The 27,016-nt window shown below is 41.3% G+C and overlaps 1 protein-coding gene across 1 annotated transcript in view; it reads right to left on the bottom strand.

The window, feature by feature from the left end:
• LOC132547844 (uncharacterized) overlaps positions 1-27,016 on the bottom strand; it is a 57,415-nt gene that overhangs the window by 11,670 nt on the left and 18,729 nt on the right. The window contains exons 5-10 of the mRNA XM_060211652.1: positions 23,543-23,668; positions 22,745-22,852; positions 7,955-8,080; positions 7,647-7,668; positions 7,452-7,532; positions 1,664-1,787 (exon numbers count right to left, since the gene is read on the bottom strand). Of these exons, the coding sequence (XP_060067635.1) occupies positions 1,664-1,787; positions 7,452-7,532; positions 7,647-7,668; positions 7,955-8,080; positions 22,745-22,852; positions 23,543-23,668 (587 nt within the window). The remainder of the gene's footprint in view (positions 1-1,663; positions 1,788-7,451; positions 7,533-7,646; positions 7,669-7,954; positions 8,081-22,744; positions 22,853-23,542; positions 23,669-27,016) is intronic.

The following is a 27,016-nucleotide window of genomic DNA, read 5'->3' as shown; positions in this document are numbered from 1 at the left end:
ACACAACACCTCCATATTAAACCATGTTATTAAGCGTTAACTAATAGACATTAAACACAACACCTCCATATTAAACCATGTTATTAAGCGTTAACTAATAGACATAAACACAACACCTCCATATTAAACCATGTTATTAAGCGTTAACTAATAGACATAAACACAACACCTCCATATTAAACCATGTTATTAAGCGTTAACTAACGGACATAAAACTCAAAACCTCCATGTTAAATCATGTTAATAAGCGTTAGCTTATAGACATAAACCACAACTCCTCCATGTTAAATCATGTTATTAAGCGTTAACTAATAAACATAAACACAACACCTCAATATCAAATCATGTTATTAAGCGTTAACTAATAGACATAAAACACAAAACCTTCATATTAAACCATGTTATTAAGCGTAAACTAATAGACATAAACACAACACCTCTATATTGAATCGTGTTATTAAGTGTTAACTAAAAGACGTAAAACACAAAACCTCCATATTAAACCATGTTATTAAGTGTTAACTAATAGACATAAAACACAACACCTCCATATTAAACCATGTTATTAAGCGTTAACTAATAGACATAAAACACAAAACCTCCCTATTAACTAATAGACATGAAACACAACACCCCCATATTAAACCATGTTATTAAGCGTTAACTAATAGACATAAAACACAACACCTCCATATTAAACCATGTTATTGAGCGTTAACTAATAGACATAAAACACAACACCTCCATGCTAAATCATGTTATGAAGCGTTAACTAAAGGACATAAAACACAAAACCTCCCTTTTAACTAATAGACATGAAACACAACACCCCCATATTAAACCATGTTATTAAGCGTTATCTAATAGACATAAAACACAACACCTCCATATTAAACCATATTATTAAGCGTTAACTAACAGACATAAAACACAACACCTCCATATTAAACCATGTTATTGAGCGTTAACTAATAGACATAAAACACAACACCTCCATGTTAAATCATGTTATGAAGCGTTAACTAAAGGACATAAAACACAAAACCTCCCTATTAACTAATAGACATGAAACACAACACCTCCATATTAAACCATGTTATTAAGCGTTAACTAATAGACATAAAACACAACACCTCCATATTAAACCATATTATTAAGCGTTAACTAATAGACATAAAACACAACACCTCCATATTAAACCATGTTATTAAGCGTTAACTAGAAGACATAAAACACAACTCATACACCTCCATAACAAATCGTGTTATTCTGTTTTATGTGCTCATGTTTTCATGAGAATATTTTATGCTTGAGCTCTACGGAAGGTGTGATATATAACAGTATTCCCTTGTACTTCACTGTGTTAGTATTCTAACGTTCCTGCAAGCTCCATTGAGATAACAATTTACGTGCACTCCGAATACCCATCACATTCATGTATATCACATTTGAAAAAGATGACATCAGACAAGTTACTGATTTTCATTTTGACTTCCTCATTTCCAGAACTGTAATTTAAATAGTACAATGATATATCAATCCATCGACCATAAAGCATATAATACTAATCTCCATCCGGTATACACGTTTCAAACAAAGGCCAGCACACACCTTTCACTAAAATAATCTTCATGACTTCTTGACTCTAGGTCATTATACTAACCTCCACATTAGCTTTCGGAACACTTAATGTGACCTTTGCTTCTGCTGCTGCTGCTGAACCGAAACCGGAAGAACAGAATCGAACTGACTCAGCAGCAGGAATGTCGTCATAAATATTGTCAGAGCTACAAGTCAAAACGTTTCAATGATTCATTTTTATAGAACCCAAAGTCGCTCTTATGTCAAAAGTTACTTTTATTTTAAAAGATATTTAGCATTTGGGGAACTTGTAAAGGGGGTTTAAATTTGACAATAAGGGTATCTATAGTGAGGTTTGATGATAAACGTATTTTTAGGTGTGTTCAACATTGGAGGTATTTGTGGTTCGCGTATTTATTTAAGGGTACGTACTTTTATGGTGCGTTTTACATTAGGGGTAATTGAAAGATATGTATTACATTAGAGGTACTTGTAAGAGGTATATTATATTAGCAATACTTGTAAAGATGCATAATATTTGGAGTGTATTACATTGTAGGTATTTCTAGATGTGTATGGATTAGAGATACCTATAAGGAGTGTTTTAAATTAGGGGTACTTGTAAGGAATGTCTCACATTAGGGGTACTTGTTAGGGGTGTGTTACATTAGGGGTACTTGTTAGGGGTGTGTTACATTAGGGTACTTGTTAGGGGTGTGTTACATTAGCAATACTTGTAAGGGGTGTGTTACATTAGGGGTACTTGTTAGGGGTGTATTGCATTAGGGGTACTTGTCAGGGGTGTATTGTATTAGGGGTACTTGTTAGGGATGTATTGCATTAGGGGTACTTGTTAGGGGTACTTGTAAGGGGTGTGTTACATTAGGGGTACTTGTTAGGGGTGTATTACATTAGGGGTACTTGTTAGGGGTGTGTTACATTAGCAATACTTGTAAGGAATGTCTCACATTAGGGGTACTTGTTAGGGGTGTGTTACATTAGGGGTACTTGTTAGGGGTGTATTGCATTAGGGGTACTTGTTAGGGGTGTATTGTATTAGGGGTACTTGTTAGGGGTGTATTGCATTAGGGGTACTTGTTAGGGGTACTTGTAAGGGGTGTGTTACATTAGGGGTACTTGTTAGGGATACTTGTAAGGGGTGTGTTACATTAGGGGTACTTGTTAGGGGTGTGTTACATTAGGGGTACTTGTTAGGTGTGTGTTACATTAGGGGTACTTGTTAGGGGTGTGTTACATTAGCAATACTTGTAAGGAATGTCTCACATTAGGGGTACTTGTTAGGGGTGTGTTACATTAGGGGTACTTGTTAGGGGTGTGTTACATTAGGGGTACTTGTAAGGAGTGTGTTACATTAGGGGTACTTGTAAGGGGTGTGTTACATTAGGGGTACTTGTAAGGGGTGTGTTACATTAGGGGTACTTGTTAGGGGTGTGTTATATTAGCAATACTTGTAAGGAAAATCTCACATTAAGGGTACTTGTTAGGGGTGTGTTACATTAGAGGTACTTGTAAGGAATGTATTAATTATGTGTACTTATAAGGGTTGTATAACATTTGGGTACTTTTAAAAGGTATATTACATTAAGGATACTTGTAAGGAATGTATCAATTATGTATGCTTTTAAGGGATGCATTACCTTTGGGTACATGTAAGGGTGTATTACCTTTGGGGTACATGTAAGGCATGAATACATTAGGGAACTTGTAAGGGGTGTATTACATAAGGGGTCTTTGTGAAAAATGTAACAATTTTGTAAAGGCTATATTAATTTAGAAATTCCTAAAATGATGTCTATATGTAGTTGATATATCAGGGAAAGTTTGTTAATGGACAATAGTTAATAATCTTTCATAACATATAAACAAGAGGCTAATAAGGCCTGTATCGCTCGCCTGGACCCTAAAACCCAACAATGGTTATACATGACTATAGGTTGGCTATTTCAAATATTTCCGAATTAAAACTCAGTCACTTAAACTCTTTGATGGGTTAAGACCAATGGTTAAATTCTTATATCATTACTGTCGTTCTGTTTTGATTCCTATAGTTTATATGGTTATCGGGTTGATATCGCAACTATATCAAAAATTTAACACAGAAATAATGTCCACTTGAGGTGTGCCACACCCAAGGATCAATTCGTCAATAACAAAATGTGTTTATCTCTTGATGCCAAGCATATGGTTATGGGGTGCGGATTTCAACTGTTTCAAATATATCACCGAGAAATTGTCCAGAAGGGTAGGTCCACACCCCAAGGCCAGTTCTGACATTATGAATGGGTTTATCTCTTAATGTCCAGCATTTCCTTGTACGGTTCAGGAGTGGGGATCTCAACCGTTTCAAAGATATTACCACGAAACATTGAATATCTAGGAGTAGGGACGACCCCAATGTCAATTCTTAAATCACAATTGTGTTTATCTCTTTATGCCCGGCAATGCTATGCATGGTTATGCTTCAATAATGATAGCTTCAAAGATATATCCCCTATTAGGCCTAGCCTCTCAGGCCCCTAGGGGCCGAGATGAACGATTTATATAAAATTGATTCCCCTTCACCTAATAAATGCTTCAGATCAAATTTAGGAAAATTCCAATCATTCCTACAGGAGGAGGATGGTTTTAAAGCATTTGTTCTACTTTCCCATATCGAGCACCTCAACTCCTGCCTAGGAGGCCGATATCCACTATGTATACCAAATTGATTCCTCTTCACCAAAACATGATTCTCACCAAATTTGGGTAAAATTTAATCATTGCTACACGAGAAGTAGGAATTTAAAGGATTTGCTCTATTTTCCCTATTGCGCCAAGCCCATTCTGTCCCAAGAGGGGCGAGACCCATTGTTTATACAAATTTGATTTCCATTCACCAAAATATGCTTTAGACCAAATTTGGGAATATATCAAAGCAGCCCTACTGGAGAAGTAGGATTACAAAGAACTTGCAAAATTTTCATCTTAAGGCCCTGCCCCTAATGCCTAAGGGGTCATTATCCACCGTTTATACAGTAATAATCCCTATTCACCCAAAAATGCTGTAGACCAAATTTGGGCAAAATCCAATCATTGCTACTGGAGTAGTAGGATTTTAAATGATTTGCCAAATATCCATTTTTGGGCCTACCTTCATCGCCCCAGGATGCCGAGACCCACCGTTTATACAAGCTTCATTCCCTTTCAGTCAAGAATACTTCAAACCAAATTTGAGCAAAATCCAATCATTCCTACAGGAGGGGTAGGATTTTTAAAACATTGCTCTATTACCCCATTGGGTCCTTCCCTTCAGGCCCCAGGGTGCGCGAGACCTACCATTCAAACAATTTGATTCCCCTTCACCCAACTGTGTCATTTGGCCCAGTATACAACATACCTACATTTAAAGTATACAACATACCTACATTTGAAGTATACAACATACCTACATTTAACGCGTACAACATACCTACATTTGAAGCGTACCTACATTTGAAGTGTACAACATACCTACATTTAACGTGTACAACATACCTACATTTAACGTGTACAACATACCTACATTTAACGTGTACAACATACCTACATTTGACGTGTACAACATACCTACATTTAACGTGTACAACATACCTACATTTAAAGTATACAACATACCTACATTTGAAGTATACAACATACCTACATTTGAAGTGTACAACATACCTACATTTAACGTGTACAACATACCTACATTTAACGCGTACAACATACCTACATTTAACGTGTACAACATACCTACATTTAACGTATACAACATACCTACATTTGATGTGCACAACATACCTACATTTGAAGTATACAACATACCTACATTTAACGTGTACAACATACCTACATTTGAAGTATACAACATACCTACATTTAACGTGTACAACATACCTACATTTAACGTGTACAACATACCTACATTTAACGCGTACAACATACCTACATTTAACGTGTACAACATACCTACATTTAACGTGTACAACATACCTACATTTGAAGTGTACAACATACCTACATTTAACGTGTACAACATACCTACATTTAACGTGTACAACATACCTACATTTGTAGTAAACATACCTACTTTTGTGGTAAACATACCTACATTTAACGTGTACAACACACCTACATTTAACGTGTACAACATACCTACATTTGAAGTATACAACATACCTACATTTAACGTGTACAACATACCTACATTTAACGTGTACAACATACCTACATTTAACGTGTACAACATACCTACATTTAACGTGTACAACATACCTACATTTAACGTGTACAACATACCTACATTTAACGTGTACAACATACCTACATTTAACGTGTACAACATACCTACATTTAACGTGTACAACATACCTACATTTAACGTGTACAACATACCTACATTTGAAGTGTACAACATACCTACATTTAACGTGTACAACATACCTACATTTAACGCGTACAACATACCTACATTTAACGTGTACAACATACCTACATTTAACGTGTACAACATACCTACATTTAACGTGTACAACATACCTACATTTAACGTGTACAACATACCTACATTTAACGTGTACAACATACCTACATTTAACGTGTACAACATACCTACATTTAACGTGTACATTATACCTACATTTAACGCGTACAACATACCTACATTTAACGTGTACAACATACCTACATTTAACGTGTACAACATACCTACATTTAACGTGTACAGCATACCTACATTTAACGCGTACAACATACCTACATTTAACGTGTACAACATACCTACATTTAACGTGTACATTATACCTACATTTAACGCGTACAACATACCTACATTTAACGTGTACAACATACCTACATTTAACGTGTACAACATACCTACATTCGAAGTATACAACATATCCTACATTTAACGTGTAAAACATACCTACATTCGAAGTATACAACATACCTACATTTAACGTGTACAACATACCTACATTTAACGTGTACAACATACCTACATTTAACGTGTAAAACATACCTACATTTGACGTGTACAACATACCTATATTTAACGTGTATAACATACCTACATTTAACGTGTACAACATACCTACATTTGTAGTAAACATACCTACATTTGAAGTGTACAACATACCTACATTTAACGTGTACAACATACCTACATTTAACGTGTACAACATACCTACATTTGACGTGTACAACATACCTACATTTAACGTGTACAACATACCTACATTTAACGCGTACAACATACCTACATTTAACGTGTACAACATACCTACATTTAACGTGTACAACATACCTACATTTAACGTGTACAACATACCTACATTTAACGTGTACAACATACCTACATTTGAAGTGTACAACATACCTACATTTAACGTGTACAACATACCTACATTTAACGTGTACAACATACCTACATTTGACGTGTACAACATACCTACATTTAACGTGTACAACATACCTACATTTGACGTGTACAACATACCTACATTTAACGTGTACAACATACCTACATTTAACGTGTACAACATACCTACATTCGAAGTATACAACATACCTACATTTAACGTGTACAACATACCTACATTTGACGTGTACAACATACCTACATTTAACGTGTACAACATACCTACATTTAACGTGTACAACATACCTACATTTAACGTGTACAACATACGTACATTTGACGTGTACAACATATTTACATTTAACGTGTACAAGATACCTACATTTGACGTGTACAACATATTTACATTTAAAGTGTACAAGATACCTACATTTGACGTGTACAACATATTTACATTTAAAGTGTATCATATACTTTTATCAAACTATACCACATACCTATACTTAAAGCAATGGAGTTGTACACACCAGACACCAATCCTAAATTAGCTTTTGACTCGCAATCGCCTTTTCTGAAGAAGAAGAATAATAATAAGGATCGGTGGCCGATTTCATATCAAAAGAGATATTGTGTTCCATGAAAATTAATAATAATAACTGTGTTCCGACTCAAATTTATATCATACCTTGCTTTCCGAAGTCTTTTTTCTAAAAACAAAGAAAACAAAACAATCTTGAGCGTGAAACAAGGCCTGGGAATGCCATGAAAATGGCGACAGCAGGCCTTTGCACCCGCTTATGGATTACATAAGTGTAAAGTGAATGTGTCATTCACATATCAAAAATATATTATGAATTGTAGTAAGTTTCTTCTAATTTACAGACAGAGGCAAAATTTATCTTGAATGGGTGTCCGTTTTATATGAAATGTATGTATGACATAACAAAATAGCACGTTATTCATTCATACTGTACCTAATACAATACTACTTACCAATAACAATAGCATCTGTTCGTCCTAGGTTTTCCAAGTCCTGATACACTGTGTCTGGTTGTTCATCCTCACGTGAATAACACACTGACTTAAGTCCACAGAACTTCCCGATTCTTACTAAATACCCTGAAACAAGAAGGTATTGTTAAATGATTTGAAAATGGAACACCCGTCTTCATCTGACCATGGCTGTCAGTGTCTCCACAGACACCTGTCCTCATCTGACCATGGCTGTCAGTGTCTCCATAGACACACGTCTTCATCTGACCTTGGCTGTTAGTGTCTCCATAGACACCCGCCCCCATCTGACCATGGCTGTCAGTGTCTCCATAGACACCCGTCCTCATCTGACCATGGCTGTTAGTGTCTCCATAGACACCCGCCCTCATCTGACCATGGCTGTTAGTGTCTCCATAGATAACCGTCCTCATAGTGTTCTGGCTGAAAGCGTCTTCTATAAGCATTCGTTCATATATGATCCCGATCAGAGACACCTGTCCTCATATCACCCCGACTGTTGACGACATAGACATCGGTTCTTATGTAATCCTGACTAGACAACCTTGTCCTTATATGACCCTGGCTGTTGTGGAAAAGGATCTCTGGATGCACACGGCGCATTGTGTTGACGTTATCTTGGACGAATTGGCCATCGCGACACGCTCGATCATATGTCAACTCGTCCCGAAGGTGATGTACGACGGTGCGTTACAATATCGAGTGTAGTTTGCACCCGGTCATACCTGAGAAAAGACATGGTTTCTACGCTCTCGGTGTGATTGCAAACTATATCATACAGACCTGTTCTGTATTATATATTTACGCATCATTCTCCTAAAATTCATCTATGTTTACAACAGTATTTCTAGATACCTGTTCTTATATAACCCTGGTTGATGATGTCTCTAGCTACCTGTACCTATATGACCCTGGCTGTTGGTGCCAAGCTACCTGTACTTATATGACCCTGGTTGATGATGTCTCTAGATACCTGTTATATGACCCTGGCTGTTGATGTCTCTAGATACCTGTTATATGACCCTGGCTGATGGTGTCTCTAGATACCTGTTATATGAGCCTGGCTGATGGTGTCTCTAGATACCTGTTATATGACCCTGGCTGTTGATGTCTCTAGATACCTGTTATATGACCCTGGCTGATGGTGTCTCTAGATACCTGTTATATGAGCCTGGCTGATGGTGTCTCTAGATACCTGTTATATGACCCTGGCTGTTGATGTCTCTAGATACCTGTTATATGACCCTGTTTGATGGTGTCTATATACCTGTTCTTATATGACCCTGGCTGTTGATGTCTCTAGCAACCTGATTTCCTACGGCCCTGGTTGATGATTTCTCTAGATACCTGTTATATGACCCTGGCTGATGGTGTCTCTAGCTACCTGTTCTCCTACGGCCCTGTTTGATGGTGTCTCTAGATACCTGTTATATGACCCTGGCTGATGGTGTCTCCAGATAACTGTACTTATATGACCCTGGCTGATGGTGTCTCTAAATACCTGTTCTCCTAAGACCATGGTTGATGGTGTCTCTAGATACCTGTCCATATATGACCCTGGCTGTTTGTGTCTCTAGATACCTGTTCTCCTACGACCCTGGCTGATGGTGTCTCTAGATACCTGTTATATGACCCTGGCTGATGGTGTCTCTAGATACCTGTACTTATATGACCCTGGCTGATGGTGTCTCTAGATACCTATACTTATATGACCATGGCTGTTAATGTCTTTAGATACCTGTTATATGACCCTGGCTGATGGTGTCTCTAGATACCTGTATTATGACCCTGGCTGATGGTGTCTCTAGCTACCTGATCTCCTACGGCCCTGGTTGATGATGTCTCTAGATACCTGTACTTATATGACCATGGCTGTTAATATCTTTAGATACTTGTAATATGACCCTGGCTGATGGTGTCTCTAGATACCTGTTCTCCTACGACCCTGTTTGATGGTGTCACTAGATACCTGTTATATGACCCTGGCTGATGATGTCTCTAGATACCTGTTCTAATATGACCCTGGCTGATGGTGTCTCTAGATACCTGTCCTTATATGACCCTGGCTGTTGATGTCTCTAGATACCTGTTCTCCTAAGACCCTGGTTGATGGTGTCTCTAGATACCTGTCCTTATATGACCATGGCTGTTAATGTCTTTACATACCTGTTATATGACCCTGGCTGATGGTGTCTCTAGATACCTGTTCTCCTACGACCATGTTTGATGATGTCTCTAGATACCTGTACTTATATGACCGTGGCTGATGGTGTCTCTAGATACCTGTTATATGACCGTGGCTGATGGTGTCTCTAGCTACCTGTTCTCCTACGACCCTGTTTGATGGCGTCTCTAGATACCTGTTATATGACCCTGGCTGATGGTGTCTCCAGATACCTGTACTTATATGACCCTGGCTGATGGTGTCTCTAAATACCTGTTCTCCTAAGACCCTGGTTGATGGTGTCTCTAGATACCTGTTATATGACCCTGGCTAATGGTGTCTCTAGATACCTGTTATATGACCCTGGCTGATGGTGTCTCTAGATACCTGTTATATGACCCTGGCTGATGGTGTCTCTAGCTACCTGTACCTATATGACCCTGGCTGTTGGTGTCTAGCTATTTGTACTTATATGACCCTGGCTGATGATGTCTCTAGCTAACTGTACCTATATGACCCTGGCTGATGGTGTCTATAGATACCTGTTATATGACCCTGGCTGATGGTGTCTCCAGATACCTGTACTTATATAAGCCTGGCTGAGGGTGTCTCCAGATACCTGTACTTATATGACCCTGGCTGTTGATGTCTCTAGATACCTGTTCTCCTACGACCCTGGCTGAATGTGTCTCTAGATACCTGTACTTATATGACCCTGGCTGTTGATGTCTCTAGATACCTGTTCTCCTAAGACCCTGGTTGATGGTGTCTCTAGATACCTGTTATATGACCCTGGCTAATGGTGTCTCTAGATACCTGTTATATGACCCTGGCTGATGGTGTCTCTAGATACCTGTTATATGACCATGGCTGATGGTGTCTCTAGCTACCTGTACCTATATGACCCTGGCTGTTGGTGTCTAGCTATTTGTACTTATATGACCCTGGCTGATGATGTCTCTAGCTAACTGTACCTATATGACCCTGGCTGATGGTGTCTATAGATACCTGTTATATGACCCTGGCTGATGGTGTCTCCAGATACCTGTACTTATATAAGCCTGGCTGAGGGTGTCTCCAGATACCTGTACTTATATGACCTTGGCTGATGGTGTCTCTAGATACCTGTTATATGACCCTGGCTGATGGTGTCTCTAGCTACCTGATCTCCTACGGCCCTGGTTGATGATGTCTCTAGATACCTGTACTTATATGACCATGGCTGTTAATGTCTTTAGATACCTGTTATATGACCCTGGCTGATGGTGTCTCTAGATACCTGTTATATGACCCTGCCTGATAGTGTCGCTAGATACCTGTTATATGATCCTGTTTGATGGTGTCTCTAGATACCTGTTATATGACCCTGGCTGATGGTGTCTCCAGATAACTGTACTTATATGACCCTGGCTGATGGTGTCTCTAAATACTTGTTCTCCTAAGACCATGGTTGATGGTGTCTCTAGATACCTGTCCATATATGACCCTGGCTGTTTGTGTCTCTAGATACCTGTTCTCCTACGACCCTGGTTGATGATGTCTCTAGATACCTGTTATATGACCCTGGCTGATGGTGTCTCTAGATACCTGTTATATGACCCTGGCTGATGGTGTCTCTAGATACCTGTACTTATATGACCCTGGCTGATGGTGTCTCTAGATACCTATACTTATATGACCATGGCTGTTAATGTCTTTAGATACCTGTTATATGACCCTGGCTGATGGTGTCTCTAGATACCTGTATTATGACCCTGGCTGATGGTGTCTCTAGCTACCTGATCTCCTACGGCCCTGGTTGATGATGTCTCTAGATACCTGTACTTATATGACCATGGCTGTTAATATCTTTAGATACTTGTTATATGACCCTGGCTGATGGTGTCTCTAGATACCTGTTCTCCTACGACCCTGTTTGATGGTGTCACTAGATACCTGTTATATGACCCTGGCTGATGATGTCTCTAGATACCTGTTCTAATATGACCCTGGCTGATGGTGTCTCTAGATACCTGTCCTTATATGACCCTGGCTGTTGATGTCTCTAGATACCTGTTCTCCTACGACCCTGGCTGAATGTGTCTCTAGATACCTGTACTTATATGACCCTGGCTGTTGATGTCTCTAGATACCTGTTCTCCTAAGACCCTGGTTGATGGTGTCTCTAGATACCTGTCCTTATATGACCATGGCTGTTAATGTCTTTACATACCTGTTATATGACCCTGGCTGATGGTGTCTCTAGATACCTGTTCTCCTACGACCATGTTTGATGATGTCTCTAGATACCTGTACTTATATGACCGTGGCTGATGGTGTCTCTAGATACCTGTTATATGACCCTGGCTGATGGTGTCTCTAGATACCTGTTATATGACCTTGGCTGAAGGTGTATCTAGATACCTGTTATATGACCGTGGCTGATGGTGTCTCTAGCTACCTGTTCTCCTACGACCCTGTTTGATGGCTTCTCTAGATACCTGTTATATGACCCTGGCTGATGGTGTCTCCAGATACCTGTACTTATATGACCCTGGCTGATGGTGTCTCTAAATACCTGTTCTCCTAAGACCCTGGTTGATGGTGTCTCTAGATACCTGTTATATGACCCTGGCTAATGGTGTCTCTAGATACCTGTTATATGACCCTGGCTGATGGTGTCTCTAGATACCTGTTATATGACCCTGGCTGATGGTGTCTCTAGCTACCTGTACCTATATGACCCTGGCTGTTGGTGTCTAGCTATTTGTACTTATATGACCCTGGCTGATGATGTCTCTAGCTAACTGTACCTATATGACCCTGGCTGATGGTGTCTATAGATACCTGTTATATGACCCTGGCTGATGGTGTCTCCAGATACCTGTACTTACATAAGCCTGGCTGAGGGTGTCTCCAGATACCTGTATTTATATGATCTTGGCTGATGGTGTCTCTAGATACCTGTTATATGACCCTGGCTGATGGTGTCTCTAGATACCTGTTATATGACCCTGTCTGATGGTGTCTCCAGATACCTGTTATATGACCCTGGCTGATGGTGTCTCTAGATACCTGTTATATGAGCCTGGATGATGGTGTCTCTAGCTACCTGTTCTCCTACGACCCTGTTTGATGGTGTCTCTAGATACCTGTACTTAATGACCCTGGCTGTTAATGTCTTTAGATACCTGTTATATGACCCTGGCTGATGGTGTCTCTAGATACCTGTATTATGACCCTGGCTGATGGTGTCTCTAGCAACCTGATCTCCTACGACCCTGTTTGATGGTGTCACTAGATACCTGTTACATGACCCTGGCTGATGATGTCTCTAGATACCTGTTTTAATATGACCCTGGCTGATGGTGTCTCTAGATACCTGTCCTTATATGACCCTGGCTGTTGATGTCTCTAGATACCTGTTCTCCTACGACCCTGGCTGATGGTGTCTCTAGATACCTGTACTTATATGACCCTGGCTGTTGATGTCTCTAGATACCTGTTCTCCTAAGACCCTGGTTGATGGTGTCTCTAGATACCTGTCCTTATATGACCATGGCTGTTAATGTCTTTACATACCTGTTATATGACCCTGGCTGATGGTGTCTCTAGATACCTGTTCTCCTACGACCATGTTTGATGATGTCTCTAGATACCTGTACTTATATGACCATGGCTGATGGTGTCTCTAGATACCTGTTATATGACCCTGGCTGATGGTGTCTCTAGATACCTGTTATATGACCTTGGCTGATGGTGTATCTAGATACCTGTTATATGACCGTGGCTGATGGTGTCTCTAGCTACCTGTTCTCCTACGACCCTGTTTGATGGCGTCTCTAGATACCTGTTATATGACCCTAGCTGATGGTGTCTCCAGATACCTGTACTTATATGACCTTGGCTGATGGTGTCTCTAAATACCTGTTCTCCTAAGACCCTGTTTGATGGTGTCTCTAGATACCTGTTATATGACCCTGGCTAATGGTGTCTCTAGACACCTGTTATATGACCCTGGCTGATGGTGTCTCTAGATACCTGTTATATGACCCTGGCTGATGGTGTCTATAGCTACCTGTACCTATATGACCCTGGCGGTTGGTGTCTAGCTATTTGTACTTATATGACCCTGGCTGATGATGTCTCTAGCTAACTGTACCTATATGACCCTGGCTGATGGTGTCTATAGATACCTGTTATATGACCCTGGCTGATGGTGTCTCCAGATACCTGTACTTATATAACCCTGGCTGAGGGTGTCTCCAGATACCTGTACTTATATGACCTTGGCTGATGGTGTCTCTAGATACCTGTTATATGACCCTGCCTGATGGTGTCTCTAGATACCTGTTATATGAGCCTGGATGATGGTGTCTCTAGCTACCTGTTCTCCTACGACCCTGTTTGATGGTGTCTCTAGATACCTGTACTTAGATGGCCCTGGCTGATGATGTCTCCAGATACCTGTACCTATATGACCCTGGCTGATGGTGTCTCTAGATACATGTACTTATATGACCCTGGCTGATGGTGTCTCTAGATACCTGTTATATGACCGTGGCTGATGGTGTCTCTAGCTACCTGTTCTCCTACGACCCTGTTTGATGGTGTCTCTAGATACCTGTTATATGACCCTGGCTGATGGTGTCTCCAGATGCCTGTACTTATATGACCCTGGCTGATGGTGTTTCTAAATACCTGTTCTCCTAAGACCCTGTTTGATGGTGTCTCTAGATACTTGTCCAAATATGACCCTGGCTGATGGTGTCTTTAGATACCTGTTATATGACCCTGGCTGATGGTGTCTCTAGATACCTGTATTATGACCCTGGCTGATGGTGTCTCTAGCAACCTGATCTCCTACGGCCCTGGTTGATGATGTCTCTAGATACCTGTACTTATATGACCATGGCTGTTAATGTCTTTAGATACCTGTTATACGACCCTGGCTGATGGTGTATCTAGATACCTGTTATATGATCCTGGCTGATGGTGTCTCTAGCTACCTGTTCTCCTACGACCCTGTTTGATGGTGTCTCTAGATACCTGTTATATGACCCTGGCTGATGGTGTCTCTAGATACCTGTTCTAATATGACCCTGGCTGATGGTGTCTCTAGATACCTGTCCTTATATGACCCTGGCTGTTGATGTCTCTAGATACCTGTTCTCCTACGACCCTGGTTGATGATGTCTCTAGATACCTGTACTTATATGACCATGGCTGATGGTGTCTCCAGATACCTGTTATATGACCCTGGCTGATGGTATCTCTAGATACCTGTTATATGAGTCTGGCTGATGGTGTCTCTACCTACCTGTTCTCTAACGACCCTGTTTGATGGTGTCTCTAGATACCTGTACTTAGATGGCCCTGGCTGATGGTGTCTCCAGATACCTGTACCTATATGACCCTGGCTGTTGATGTCTCTAGATACCTGTTATATGAGTCTGGCTGATGGTGTCTCTACCTACCTGTTCTCTAACGACCATGTTTGATGATGTCTCTAGATTCCTGTACTTATATGACCATGGCTGATAGTGTCTCTAGATACCTGTTATATGACCCTGGCTGATGGTGTCTCTAGATACCTGTTATATGACCTTGGCTGATGGTGTATCTAGATACCTGTTATATGACCGTGGCTGATGGTGTCTCTAGCTACCTGTTCTCCTACGACCCTGTTTGATGGCGTCTCTAGATACCTGTTATATGACCCTAGCTGATGGTGTCTCCAGATACCTGTACTTATATGACCTTGGCTGATGGTGTCTCTAAATACCTGATCTCCTAAGACCCTGGTTGATGGTGTCTCTAGATACCTGTTATATGACCCTGGCTAATGGTGTCTCTAGATACCTGTTATATGACCCTGGCTGATGGTGTCTCTAGATACCTGTTATATGACCCTGGCTGATGGTGTCTCTAGCTACCTGTACCTATATGACCCTGGCTGTTGGTGTCTAGCTATTTGTACTTATATGACCCTGGCTGATGATGTCTCTAGCTAACTGTACCTATATGACCCTGGCTGATGGTGTCTATAGATACCTGTTATATGACCCTGGCTGATGGTGTCTCCAGATACCTGTACTTATATAACCCTGGCTGAGGGTGTCTCCAGATACCTGTACTTATATGACCTTGGCTGATGGTGTCTCTAGATACCTGTTATATGACCCTGGCTGATGGTGTCTCTAGATACCTGTCCTTATATGACCCTGGCTGTTGATGTCTCTAGATACCTGTTCTCCTACGACCCTGCTTGATGATGTCTCTAGATACCTGTACTTATATGACCATGGCTGATGGTGTCTCTAGATACCTGTTATATGACCCTGGCTGATGGTGTCTCTAGATACCTGTTATATGAGTCTGGCTGTACCTATATGACTCTAGATACCTGTACTTAGATGGCCCTGGCTGATGGTGTCTCCAGATACCAGTTATATGACCCTGGCTGATGGTGTCTCTAGATACCTGTTCTCCTACGACCTTGGCTGATGGTGTCTCTAGATACCTGTTATATGACCCTGGCTGATGGTGTCTCTAGATACCTGTTATATGACCCTGGCTGATGGTGTCTCTAGCTACCTGTTCTCCTACGACCCTGGTTGATGATTTCTCTAAATACCTGTAGTGATATGACCATGGCTGTTAATGTCTTTAGATACCTGTTATATGACCCTACCTGATGGTGTCTCCAGATACCTGTTATATGACCCTGGCTGATGGTGTCTCTAGATACCTGTTATATGAGCCTGGATGATGGTGTCTCTAGCTACCTCTTCTCCTACGACCCTGTTTGATGGTGTCTCTAGATACCTGTTATATGACCCTGGCTGATGGTGTCTCTAGATACCTGTTATATGACCCTGGCTGATGGTGTCTCTAGATACATGTACTTATATGACCCTGGCTGATGATGTCTCTAGATACCTGTTATATGACCCTGGCTGATGGTGTCTCTAGATACCTGTTATATGACCCTGGCTGATGGTGTCTCTAGATACCTGTTATATGACCCTGGCTGATGGTGTCTCTAGATACCTGTTATATGACCCTGGCTGATGGCGTCTCTAGATACCTGTTATATGACCTTGGCTGTAAATGTCTCTAGATACCTGTTCTCCTAAGACCCTGGTTAATGGTGTCTCTAGATACCTGTCCTTGTATGACGATGGCTGTTAATGTCTTTACATACCTGTTATATGACCCTGGCTGATGGTGTCTCTAGATACCTGTTATATGACCCTGGCTGATGGTATTTCTAGCTACCTGTTCTCCTACGACCATGTTTGATGATGTCTGTAGATACCTGTTATATGACCCTGGCTGATGGTGTCTCTAGATACCTGTTATATGACCTTGGCTAATGGTGTATCTAGATACCTGTTATATGATCGTGGCTGATGGTGTCTCTAGCTACCTGTTCTCCTACGACCCTGTTTGATGGTGTCTCTAGATACCTGTTATATGACCCTGGCTGATGGTGTCTCCAGATACCTGTACTTATACGACCCTGGCTGATGGTGTCTCTAGATACCTGCTAAATGACCTTGGCCGATGGTGTCTCTAGATACCTGTTATATGACCCTGACTGATGGTGTCTCTAGGTACCTGTTATATGACCTTGGCTGATGGTGTCTCTAGCTACCTGTACTTATATGACCCTGGCTGATGGTGTCTCTAGATACCTGTACTTATATGACCCTGGCTGATGGTGTCTCTAGATACCTGTTATATGACCCTGGCTGATGGTGTCTCTAGATACCTGTTATATGACCCTGGCTGATGGTGTCTCTAGATACCTGTTATATGACCCTGGCTGATGGTGTCTCTAGCTACCTGTACCTTTATGACCTTGGCTGTTGGTGTCTAGCTACCTGTACTTATATGACCATGGCTGATGGTGTCTCTAGATACCTGTTATATGACCCTGGCTGATGGTGTCTCTAGATACCTGTTATATGACCTTGGCTGATGGTGTATCTAGATACCTGTTATATGACCGTGGCTGATGGTGTCTCTAGCTACCTATTCTCCTACGACCCTGTTTGATGGTGTCTCTAGATACCTGTTATATGACCTTGGCTGATGGTGTCTCTAGATACCTGTTATATTACCCTGGCTGATGGTGTCTCTAGCTAACTGTACTTATATGACCCTGGCTGGTCTCTAGATACCTGTCCTTGTATGACGATGGCTGTTAATGTCTTTACATACCTGTTATATGACCCTGGCTGATGGTGTCTCTAGATACCTGTTATATGACCCTGGCTGATGGTATTTCTAGCTACCTGTTCTCCTACGACCATGGCTGATGGTGTCTCTAGATACCTGTTATATGACCCTGGCTGATGGTGTCTCTAGATACCTGTTATATGACCTTGGCTGATGGTGTATCTAGATACCTGTTATATGACCGTGGCTGATGGTGTCTCTAGCTACCTATTCTCCTACGACCCTGTTTGATGGTGTCTCTAGATACCTGTTATATGACCCTGACTGATGGTGTCTCTAGTTACCTGTTATATGACCTTGGCTGATGGTGTCTCTAGATACCTGTTATATTACCCTGGCTGATGGTGTCTCTAGCTACCTGTTCTCCTACGACCCTGTTTGATGGTGTCTCTAGATACCTGTTATATGACCCTGGCTGATGGTGTCTCCAGATACCTGTACTTATACGACCCTGGCTGATGGTGTCTCTAGATACCTGCTAAATGACCTTGGCCGATGGTGTCTCTAGATACCTGTTATATAACCCTGACTGATGGTGTCTCTAGGTACCTGTTATATGACCTTGCCTGATGGTGTCTCTAGATACCTGTTATATGACCCTGGCTGATGGTGTCTCTAGCTACCTGTACTTATATGACCCTGGCTGATGGTGTCTCCAGATACCTGTACTTATACGACCCTGGCTGATGGTGTCTCTAGATACCTACTAAATGACCTTGGCCGATGGTGTCTCTAGATACCTGTTATATGACCCTGACTGATGGTGTCTCTAGGTACCTGTTATATGACCTTGGCAGATGGTGTCTCTAGATACCTGTTATATGACCCTGGCTGATGGTGTCTCTAGCTACCTGTACTTATATGACCCTGGCTGATGGTGTCTCCAGATACCTGTACTTATACGACCCTGGCTGATGGTGTCTCTAGATACCTGCTAAATTACCTTGGCCGATGGTGTCTCTAGATACCTGTTATATGACCCTGGCTGATGGTGTCTCTAGATACCTGTTATATGACCCTGGCTGATGGTGTCTCTAGATACCTTTTATATGACCCTGGTTGATGGTGTCTCTAGATACCTGTTATATGACCCTGGCTGATGGTGTCTCTAGCTACCTGTACCTTTATGACCTTGGCTGTTGGTGTCTAGCTACCTGTACTTATATGACCATGGCTGATGGTGTCTCTAGATACCTGTTATATGACCCTGGCTGATGGTGTCTCTAGATACCTGTTATATGACCTTGGCTGATGGTGTATCTAGATACCTGTTATATGACCGTGGCTGATGGTGTCTCTAGCTACCTATTCTCCTACGACCCTGTTTGATGGTGTCTCTAGATACCTGTTATATGACCCTGACTGATGGTGTCTCTAGATACCTGTTATATGACCTTGGCTGATGGTGTCTCTAGATACCTGTTATATGACCCTGGCTGATGGTGTCTCTAGCTACCTGTACTTATATGACCCTGGCTGATGGTGTCTCTAGATACCTGTTATATGACCCTGGCTGATGATGTCTCTAGCTAACTGTACCTATATAACCCTGGCTGATGGTGTCTCTAGATACCTGTTATATGACCCTGGCTGATGGTGTCTCTAGATACCTGTTCTCCTACGACCCTGGTTGATGGTGTCTCTAGATACCTGTTATATGACCCTGGCTGATGGTGTCTCTAGCTACCTGTTCTCCTACGACTCTGTTTGATGGTGTCTCTAGATACCTGTTATATGAGCCTGGCTGATGGTGTCTCCAGATACCTGTACTTATATGACCCTGTTTGATGGTGTCTCTAGGTATCTGTTATATGACCCTGGCTGATAGTGTCTCCAGATACCTGTACTTATATGACCCTGTTTGATGGTGTCTCTAGATACCTGCTATATGACCCTGGCTGATGGTGTCTCTAGATACCTGTTCTCCTACGACCCTGGTTGATGATGTCTCTAGATACCTGTACTTATATGACCATGGCTGATGGTGTCTCTAGATACATGTTATATGAGCCTGGCTGATGGTGTCTCTAGATACCTGCTAAATGACCTTGGCCGATGGTGTCTCTAGATACCTGTTATATGACCCTGACTGATGGTGTCTCTAGGTACCTGTTATATGACCTTGGCTGATGGTGTCTCTAGATACCTGTTATATGACCCTGGCTGATGGTGTCTCTAGCTACCTGTACTTATATGACCCTGGCTGATGGTGTCTCCAGATACCTGTACTTATACGACCCTGGCTGATGGTGTCTCTAGATACCTGCTAAATGACCTTGGCCGATGGTGTCTCTAGATACCTGTTATATGACCCTGACTGATGGTGTCTCTAGCTACCTGTTATATGACCTTGGCAGATGGTGTCTCTAGATACCTGTTATATGACCCTGGCTGATGGTGTCTCTAGCTACCTGTACTTATATGACCCTGGCTGATGGTGTCTCTAGATACCTGTACTTATATGACCCTGGCTGATGGTGTCTCTAGATACCTGTTATATGACCCTGACTGATGGTGTCTCTAGGTACCTGTTATATGACCTTGGCTGATGGTGTCTCTAGATACCTGTTATATGACCCTGGCTGATGGTGTCTCTAGCTACCTGTACTTATATGACCCTGGCTGATGGTGTCTCCAGATACCTGTACTTATACGACCCTGGCTGATGGTGTCTCTAGATACCTGCTAAATGACCTTGGCCGATGGTGTCTCTAGATACCTGTTATATGACCCTGCCTGATGGTGTCTCTAGGTACCTGTTATATGACCTTGGCTGATGGTGTCTCTAGATACCTGTTATATGACCCTGGCTGATGGTGTCTCTAGATACCTGTTATATGACTCTGGCTGATGGTGTCTTCAGATTCCTGTACTTATATGACCCTGGCTGATGGTGTCTCTAGATACCTGTTATATGACCCTGGCTGATGGTGTCTCTAGCTACCTGTTCTTCTACGACCCTGTTTGATGGTGTCTCTAGATACCTGTTATATGACCCTTGGCTGATGTTGTCTCCAGATACCTGTACTTATATGACCCTGGCTGATGGTGTCTCTAGATACCTGCTAAATGACCTTGGCTGATGGTGTCTCTAGATACCTGTTATATGACCCTGACTGATGGTGTCTCTAGATACCTGTACTTATATGACCCTGGCTGATGGTGTCTCTAGATACATGTTATATGACCCTGGCTGATGGTGTCTCTAGATACCTGTTATATGACCCTGGCTGATGGTGTCTCTAGCTACCTGTACCTATATGACCCTGGCTGTTGGTGTCTAGCTACCTGTACTTATATGACCCTGGCTGATGATGTCTCTAGCTAACTGTACCTATATGACCCTGGCTGATGGTGTCTCTAGATACCTGTTCTCCTACGACCCTGTTTGATGATGTCTCTGGATACCTGTTATATGACCCTGGCTGATGGTGTCTCTAGATACCTGTTCTCCTACGACCCTGTTTGATGGTGTCTCTAGATACCTGTACTTATATGACCCTGGCTGATGGTGTCTCTAGATACATGTTATATGACCCTGGCTGATGGTGTCTCTAGATACCTGTTATATGACCCTGGCTGATGGTGTCTCTAGCTACCTGTACCTATATGACCCTGGCTGTTGGTGTCTAGCTACCTGTACTTATATGACCCTGGCTGATGATGTCTCTAGCTAACTGTACCTATATGACCCTGGCTGATGGTGTCTCTAGATACCTGTTCTCCTATGACCCTGTTTGATGATGTCTCTGGATACCTGTTATATGACCCTGGCTGATGGTGTCTCTAGCTACCTGTTCTCCTACGACCATGTTTGATGATGTCTCTAGATACCTGCACTTATATGACCGTGGCTGTAAATGTCTCTAGATACCTGTTCTTCTAAGACCCTGGTTGATCGTGTCTCTAGATACCTGTTATATGTCCCTGGCTGATGGTGTCTCTAGATACCTGTTATATGACCCTGGCTGATGGTGTCTGTAGCTACCTGTTCTCCTTCGACCATGTTTGATGATGGGTCTAGATACCTGTTATATGACCCTGGCTGATGGTGTCTCTAGATACCTGTACTTATATGACCGTTACAGATGGTGTTGCCCTTTACACTCGAACTTACATGATTCTAACTGCCGATGTCTCCTTACGACACACATCCATATTTGACCTTGACTGTTTTGAGGACAATAGACACTAGAAATGACCATCATTTTGATAAAATCAAGACATACATATGTCAACTCAACATAATTATAAATATAAATGACAAAATACCATTTTTTCTTAAATTTTGCTTGGTTTTGAAAAAAAGTGTAGCCGTTTACCTGTATCATTTGTAAATTAAATAATTACAGACCTGTGTAGGGTAGAGTAAGAACACTTACCTCCCTTCATCAGGATCCCTATAACACCAAATATAGAAAGCATAACAACTGCCACAACAATCAAAGTCAAACCGACTAGGAAGTATGGTAATCCAGCTTCCGTCTCATCTGAAATCATACAATACATACAAATGCTATTTACTTAATTATGATGTATTGTATCATGGAATTATATCGCTCTTCACTCATTACACTTCAATACTTGATTATGAGTTGACACAGCAAAGTCTGCTATTGGACTGGCACACATTTCCCGTTTTCAAGTTGAACGAAAGTCTGTTATGAAACTGTTTCAGCTAAAACTATACATACATTACAATTCCTATCAGTAATATCATTATACAGAAATGTATCCATGTGTTACTCTGGGACATGATTGATCTCTACAATGATACCGAATTAGAAATTCAGACACTGAAAGGAATACAAAGTCCAATAACTACCTATAACAATAATAATAATAAAAAAAACAGAAACGTGGAAAAGATTGCTATTATGTTATTGGAATTAAAATTAAGGCAATACACCTTTATCCCCTATCATACAACTTTTCATAGGAGAGCAGGGTGGTTTTATTATGTTTTATAGATGTCAAAAGAACTGTTAATTGAACATGTTAATACACACAAATATCCTGTAATCACGGTTGATTGTTACCATGGCGGCAGCATGGAAAGGAACGCCCTCGCGTGAACCAGATCATATGTACAGTATCATATTTACCAGTGTTTTCACTTGTCGTATATGAAATTAAGATCAGTTTCTCCAGGAAATGTAACATGAAGATGGACTACTAACCCGAAGCCATATTGAAGAAGACAGTTGTAACATCACTGCTACCGAGGTCGTTAAAGGCACTGACTGATACCTTGTAGATTTGGTTCGGTTGAAGACCCGTGAATTTGCTTGAGAACAGCACGCCCACTATAACAATTAAGTGCTTACAATTGTGACATTTCTCAAGTGAAAAATTTTCCACTGGTTGCGAATCGTAGGGTACACATAGTACCATGCTTTATAACGAATAAGAAGACTAATATCTGACCAATCTATGTAGTCGTCATGATTCATTTGTTCTTTATTTCGTCATCATAAGAGGACATTTTATCCCTCTTGGCCATCGTTAAGAGGATATAATACCCTCACAGTCAATGTACGAAGGAAAGTTTACCCCATTTGGCCATTGTAAGGAGGTCATTGTACCACATTCGGTTATTATTAGAACGACATTGTACTCTACTTGGCCATCATAAAGGGGACATTGTACCTAACTCAGTCATTAAAAGGAGGACAGGGTACCCCAATAGGCTTATTAAAAGGAGAACAATGTACGCCACTTGGTCATCATAAAGACATTGTACCCCACTTAGTCATTATAGCGGATATGGAGCCCTACATGACTATTGTAAGGAAGGAATTGTACCTCATTCAAATATCATAAGATCATTTTACCCCAATCGGCCAGTATAAACAGGACAATGCACCCCACTCGGCCATTTCATGGAGGACTCCCCCCCAACTGGACCATCATGAAGAGAACATTGTACTCTATTCAGCCATCGTAAAGTGGGCATTTTAACCCACTCGGCCATTAAAAAGGAAAATATACACGACTTGGCCATATATTGTTCCCCACACGGCCATCGTAAGAAGGAATTCTACCTCATTCAACCATAGTAAGAACGACATTGTACCCCACTAGGACGTCATAAAGAGGACATTGTACCCCACTCGGCTATCGCTAGAACGACATTGCACCCTACTCGACCATTATAAGGAGGATAGCGTACCCTATTAGGACATTATATGTAGAATATATAACCTTATTCGGCAATTGTAAAGAGGACATTGTACCCAACTTGGCCATTATAGGAGGCCAACGTACCCCAATCAACCATTGTAAGAAAGACATTGTATCTAGTCGGTAATTATAAGTATGACATTGCACCTGACTTGGCCATTGGAAGGAGGACAATGCACCTACACGTAGTTATCAAGAGGACATTAAATCCCAGTCGGTCATTGTATAGTGGACTTTGCACCCCACTCAGTCATTGAATAGAGGATATTGCACCTGACTTGGCCATTGGAAGGAGGCCATTGCACCTACACGTCATTATCGAGGACATTAAATCCCAGTCGGTCATTGTATAGTGGATTTTGCACCCCACTCAGTCATTGAATAGAGGACATTGTACCCAATTTGGTCGTTGTAAGAAGGATAATGTACCCCATTCGGTCATTATAAGAAGGGTATCGTATCCCAATTGGCCATTAAAAGGTGGACAAGGTACCTCCACATGGCCATCATCAAGAGGAAATGGTACCCAACGCAGGCATTATAAGGAGGAAGTAGTACCCAACTCAGGCATTATAAGGAGGAAATTGTACCCAACTCAGGCATTATAAGGAGGAAATAGTACCCAACTCAGGCATTATAAGGAGGAAATTGTACCCAATTCAGGCATTATAAGGAGGAAATTGTACCCATTCAGGCATTATAAGGAGGAAATTGTACCAAACTCAGGCATCATATGGAGGAAATTGTACTCAACATAGGCATTATAAGAAGGAAATTGTACCTAACTCATGCATTATATGGAGGAAATTGTACCCAACATAGGCATTATCAGGAGGAAATTGTACCCATTCAGGCATTATAAGGAGGAAATAGTACCCAACTCAGGCATTATAAGGAAGAAATAGTACCCAACTCAGGCATTATAAGGAGGAAATTGTACCCAACTCAGGCATTATAAGGAGGAAATTGTACCCAACTCAGGCATTATAAGGAGGAAATTGTACGCAACTCAGGCATTATCAGGAGGAAATAGTACCCAACTCAGGTATTATCAGCAGGAAATTGTACCCATTCAGGCATTATAAGGAGGAAATTGTACCCAACTCAGGCATTATCAGGAGGAAATTGTACCCAACTCAGGCATCATCAGGAGGAAATTGTACCCATTCAGGCATTATAAGGAGGAAATTGCACCCAACTCAGGCATTATAAGGAAGAAATTGTACCCAACTCAGCCATTATAAGGAGGAAATAGTACCCAACTCAGGCATCATCAGGAAGAAATAGTACCAAACTCAGGCATTATAAGGAGGAAATTGTACCCAACTCAGGCATCATCAGGAAGAAATAGTACCAAACTCAGGCATTATCAGGAGGAAATTGTACCCAACTCAGGCATCATCAGGAGGAAATTGTACCCAGTGCATGCATCATAAGGAGGAAGTAGTACCCAACTCAGGCATTATAAGAAGGAAATAGTACCCAACTCAGGCACCATAAGGAAGAAATTTTACCAAACTCCGGCATTATAAGGAGGAAATAGTACCCAACTCAGGCATTATAAGGAGGAAATAGTACCCAACTCAGGCATTATCAGGAGGAAATTGTACCCAACTCAGGCATTATCAAAATGAAATTGTACCCAACTCAGGCATCATCAGGAGGAAATGGTACCCAACTCAAGCATTATAAGGAGGAAACAGTACCCAACTCAGGCATTATCAGGAGGAAATTGTACCCAACTCAAGCCTCCTCAAGAGGAAATTGTACCCAACTCAGGCATTATAAGGAGTAAATAGTACCCAACAGGCATTATAAGAAGGAAATTGTACCCAACACATGCATTATAAGCAGGAAATTGTACCCAACTCAGGCATTTTAAGGAGGAAATTGTACCCAACTCAGGCATTATCAAAATGAAATTGTACCCAACTCAGGCATTATAAGGAGGAAATTGTACCCAACTCAGGCATCATAAGGAGGAAATTGTACCCATTCAGGCATTATATGGAGGAAATTGTACCCAACTCAGGCATTATAAGAAGGAAATTGTACCCAACTCATGCATTATATGGAGGAAATTGTACCCATTCAGGCATTATATGGAGGAAATTGTACCCAACTCAGGCATTATAAGAAGGAAATTGTACCAAACTCAGGCATTATAAGGAGAAAATTTTATCCAACTCAGGCATTATCAGGAGGAAATTGTACCCAACTAATGCATTATATGGAGGAAATTATACCCAACTCCGGCATCATGAGGAGGAAATTGTACCCAACTCATGCATTATATGGAGGAAATTGTACCCAACTCAGGCATTATAAGAAGGAAATTGTACCCATTCAGGCATTATAAGAAGGAAATTGTACCCAACTCAGTCATTATAAGGAGGAAATTCTACCCAACTCAGGCATTATAGGGAGGAAATTGTACCCAACTCATGCATTATATGGAGGAAATTGTACCC

This window comes from Ylistrum balloti, unplaced genomic scaffold, assembly GCF_031769215.1.
Source record: "Ylistrum balloti isolate Yb309-2 unplaced genomic scaffold, AGI_CSIRO_Ybal_v1 Utg369614, whole genome shotgun sequence".
NCBI lineage: Eukaryota > Metazoa > Mollusca > Bivalvia > Pectinida > Pectinidae > Ylistrum > Ylistrum balloti.
Note: the sequence above shows the minus strand (reverse complement) of the source record. Positions and strands in the feature narration are given on the sequence as shown.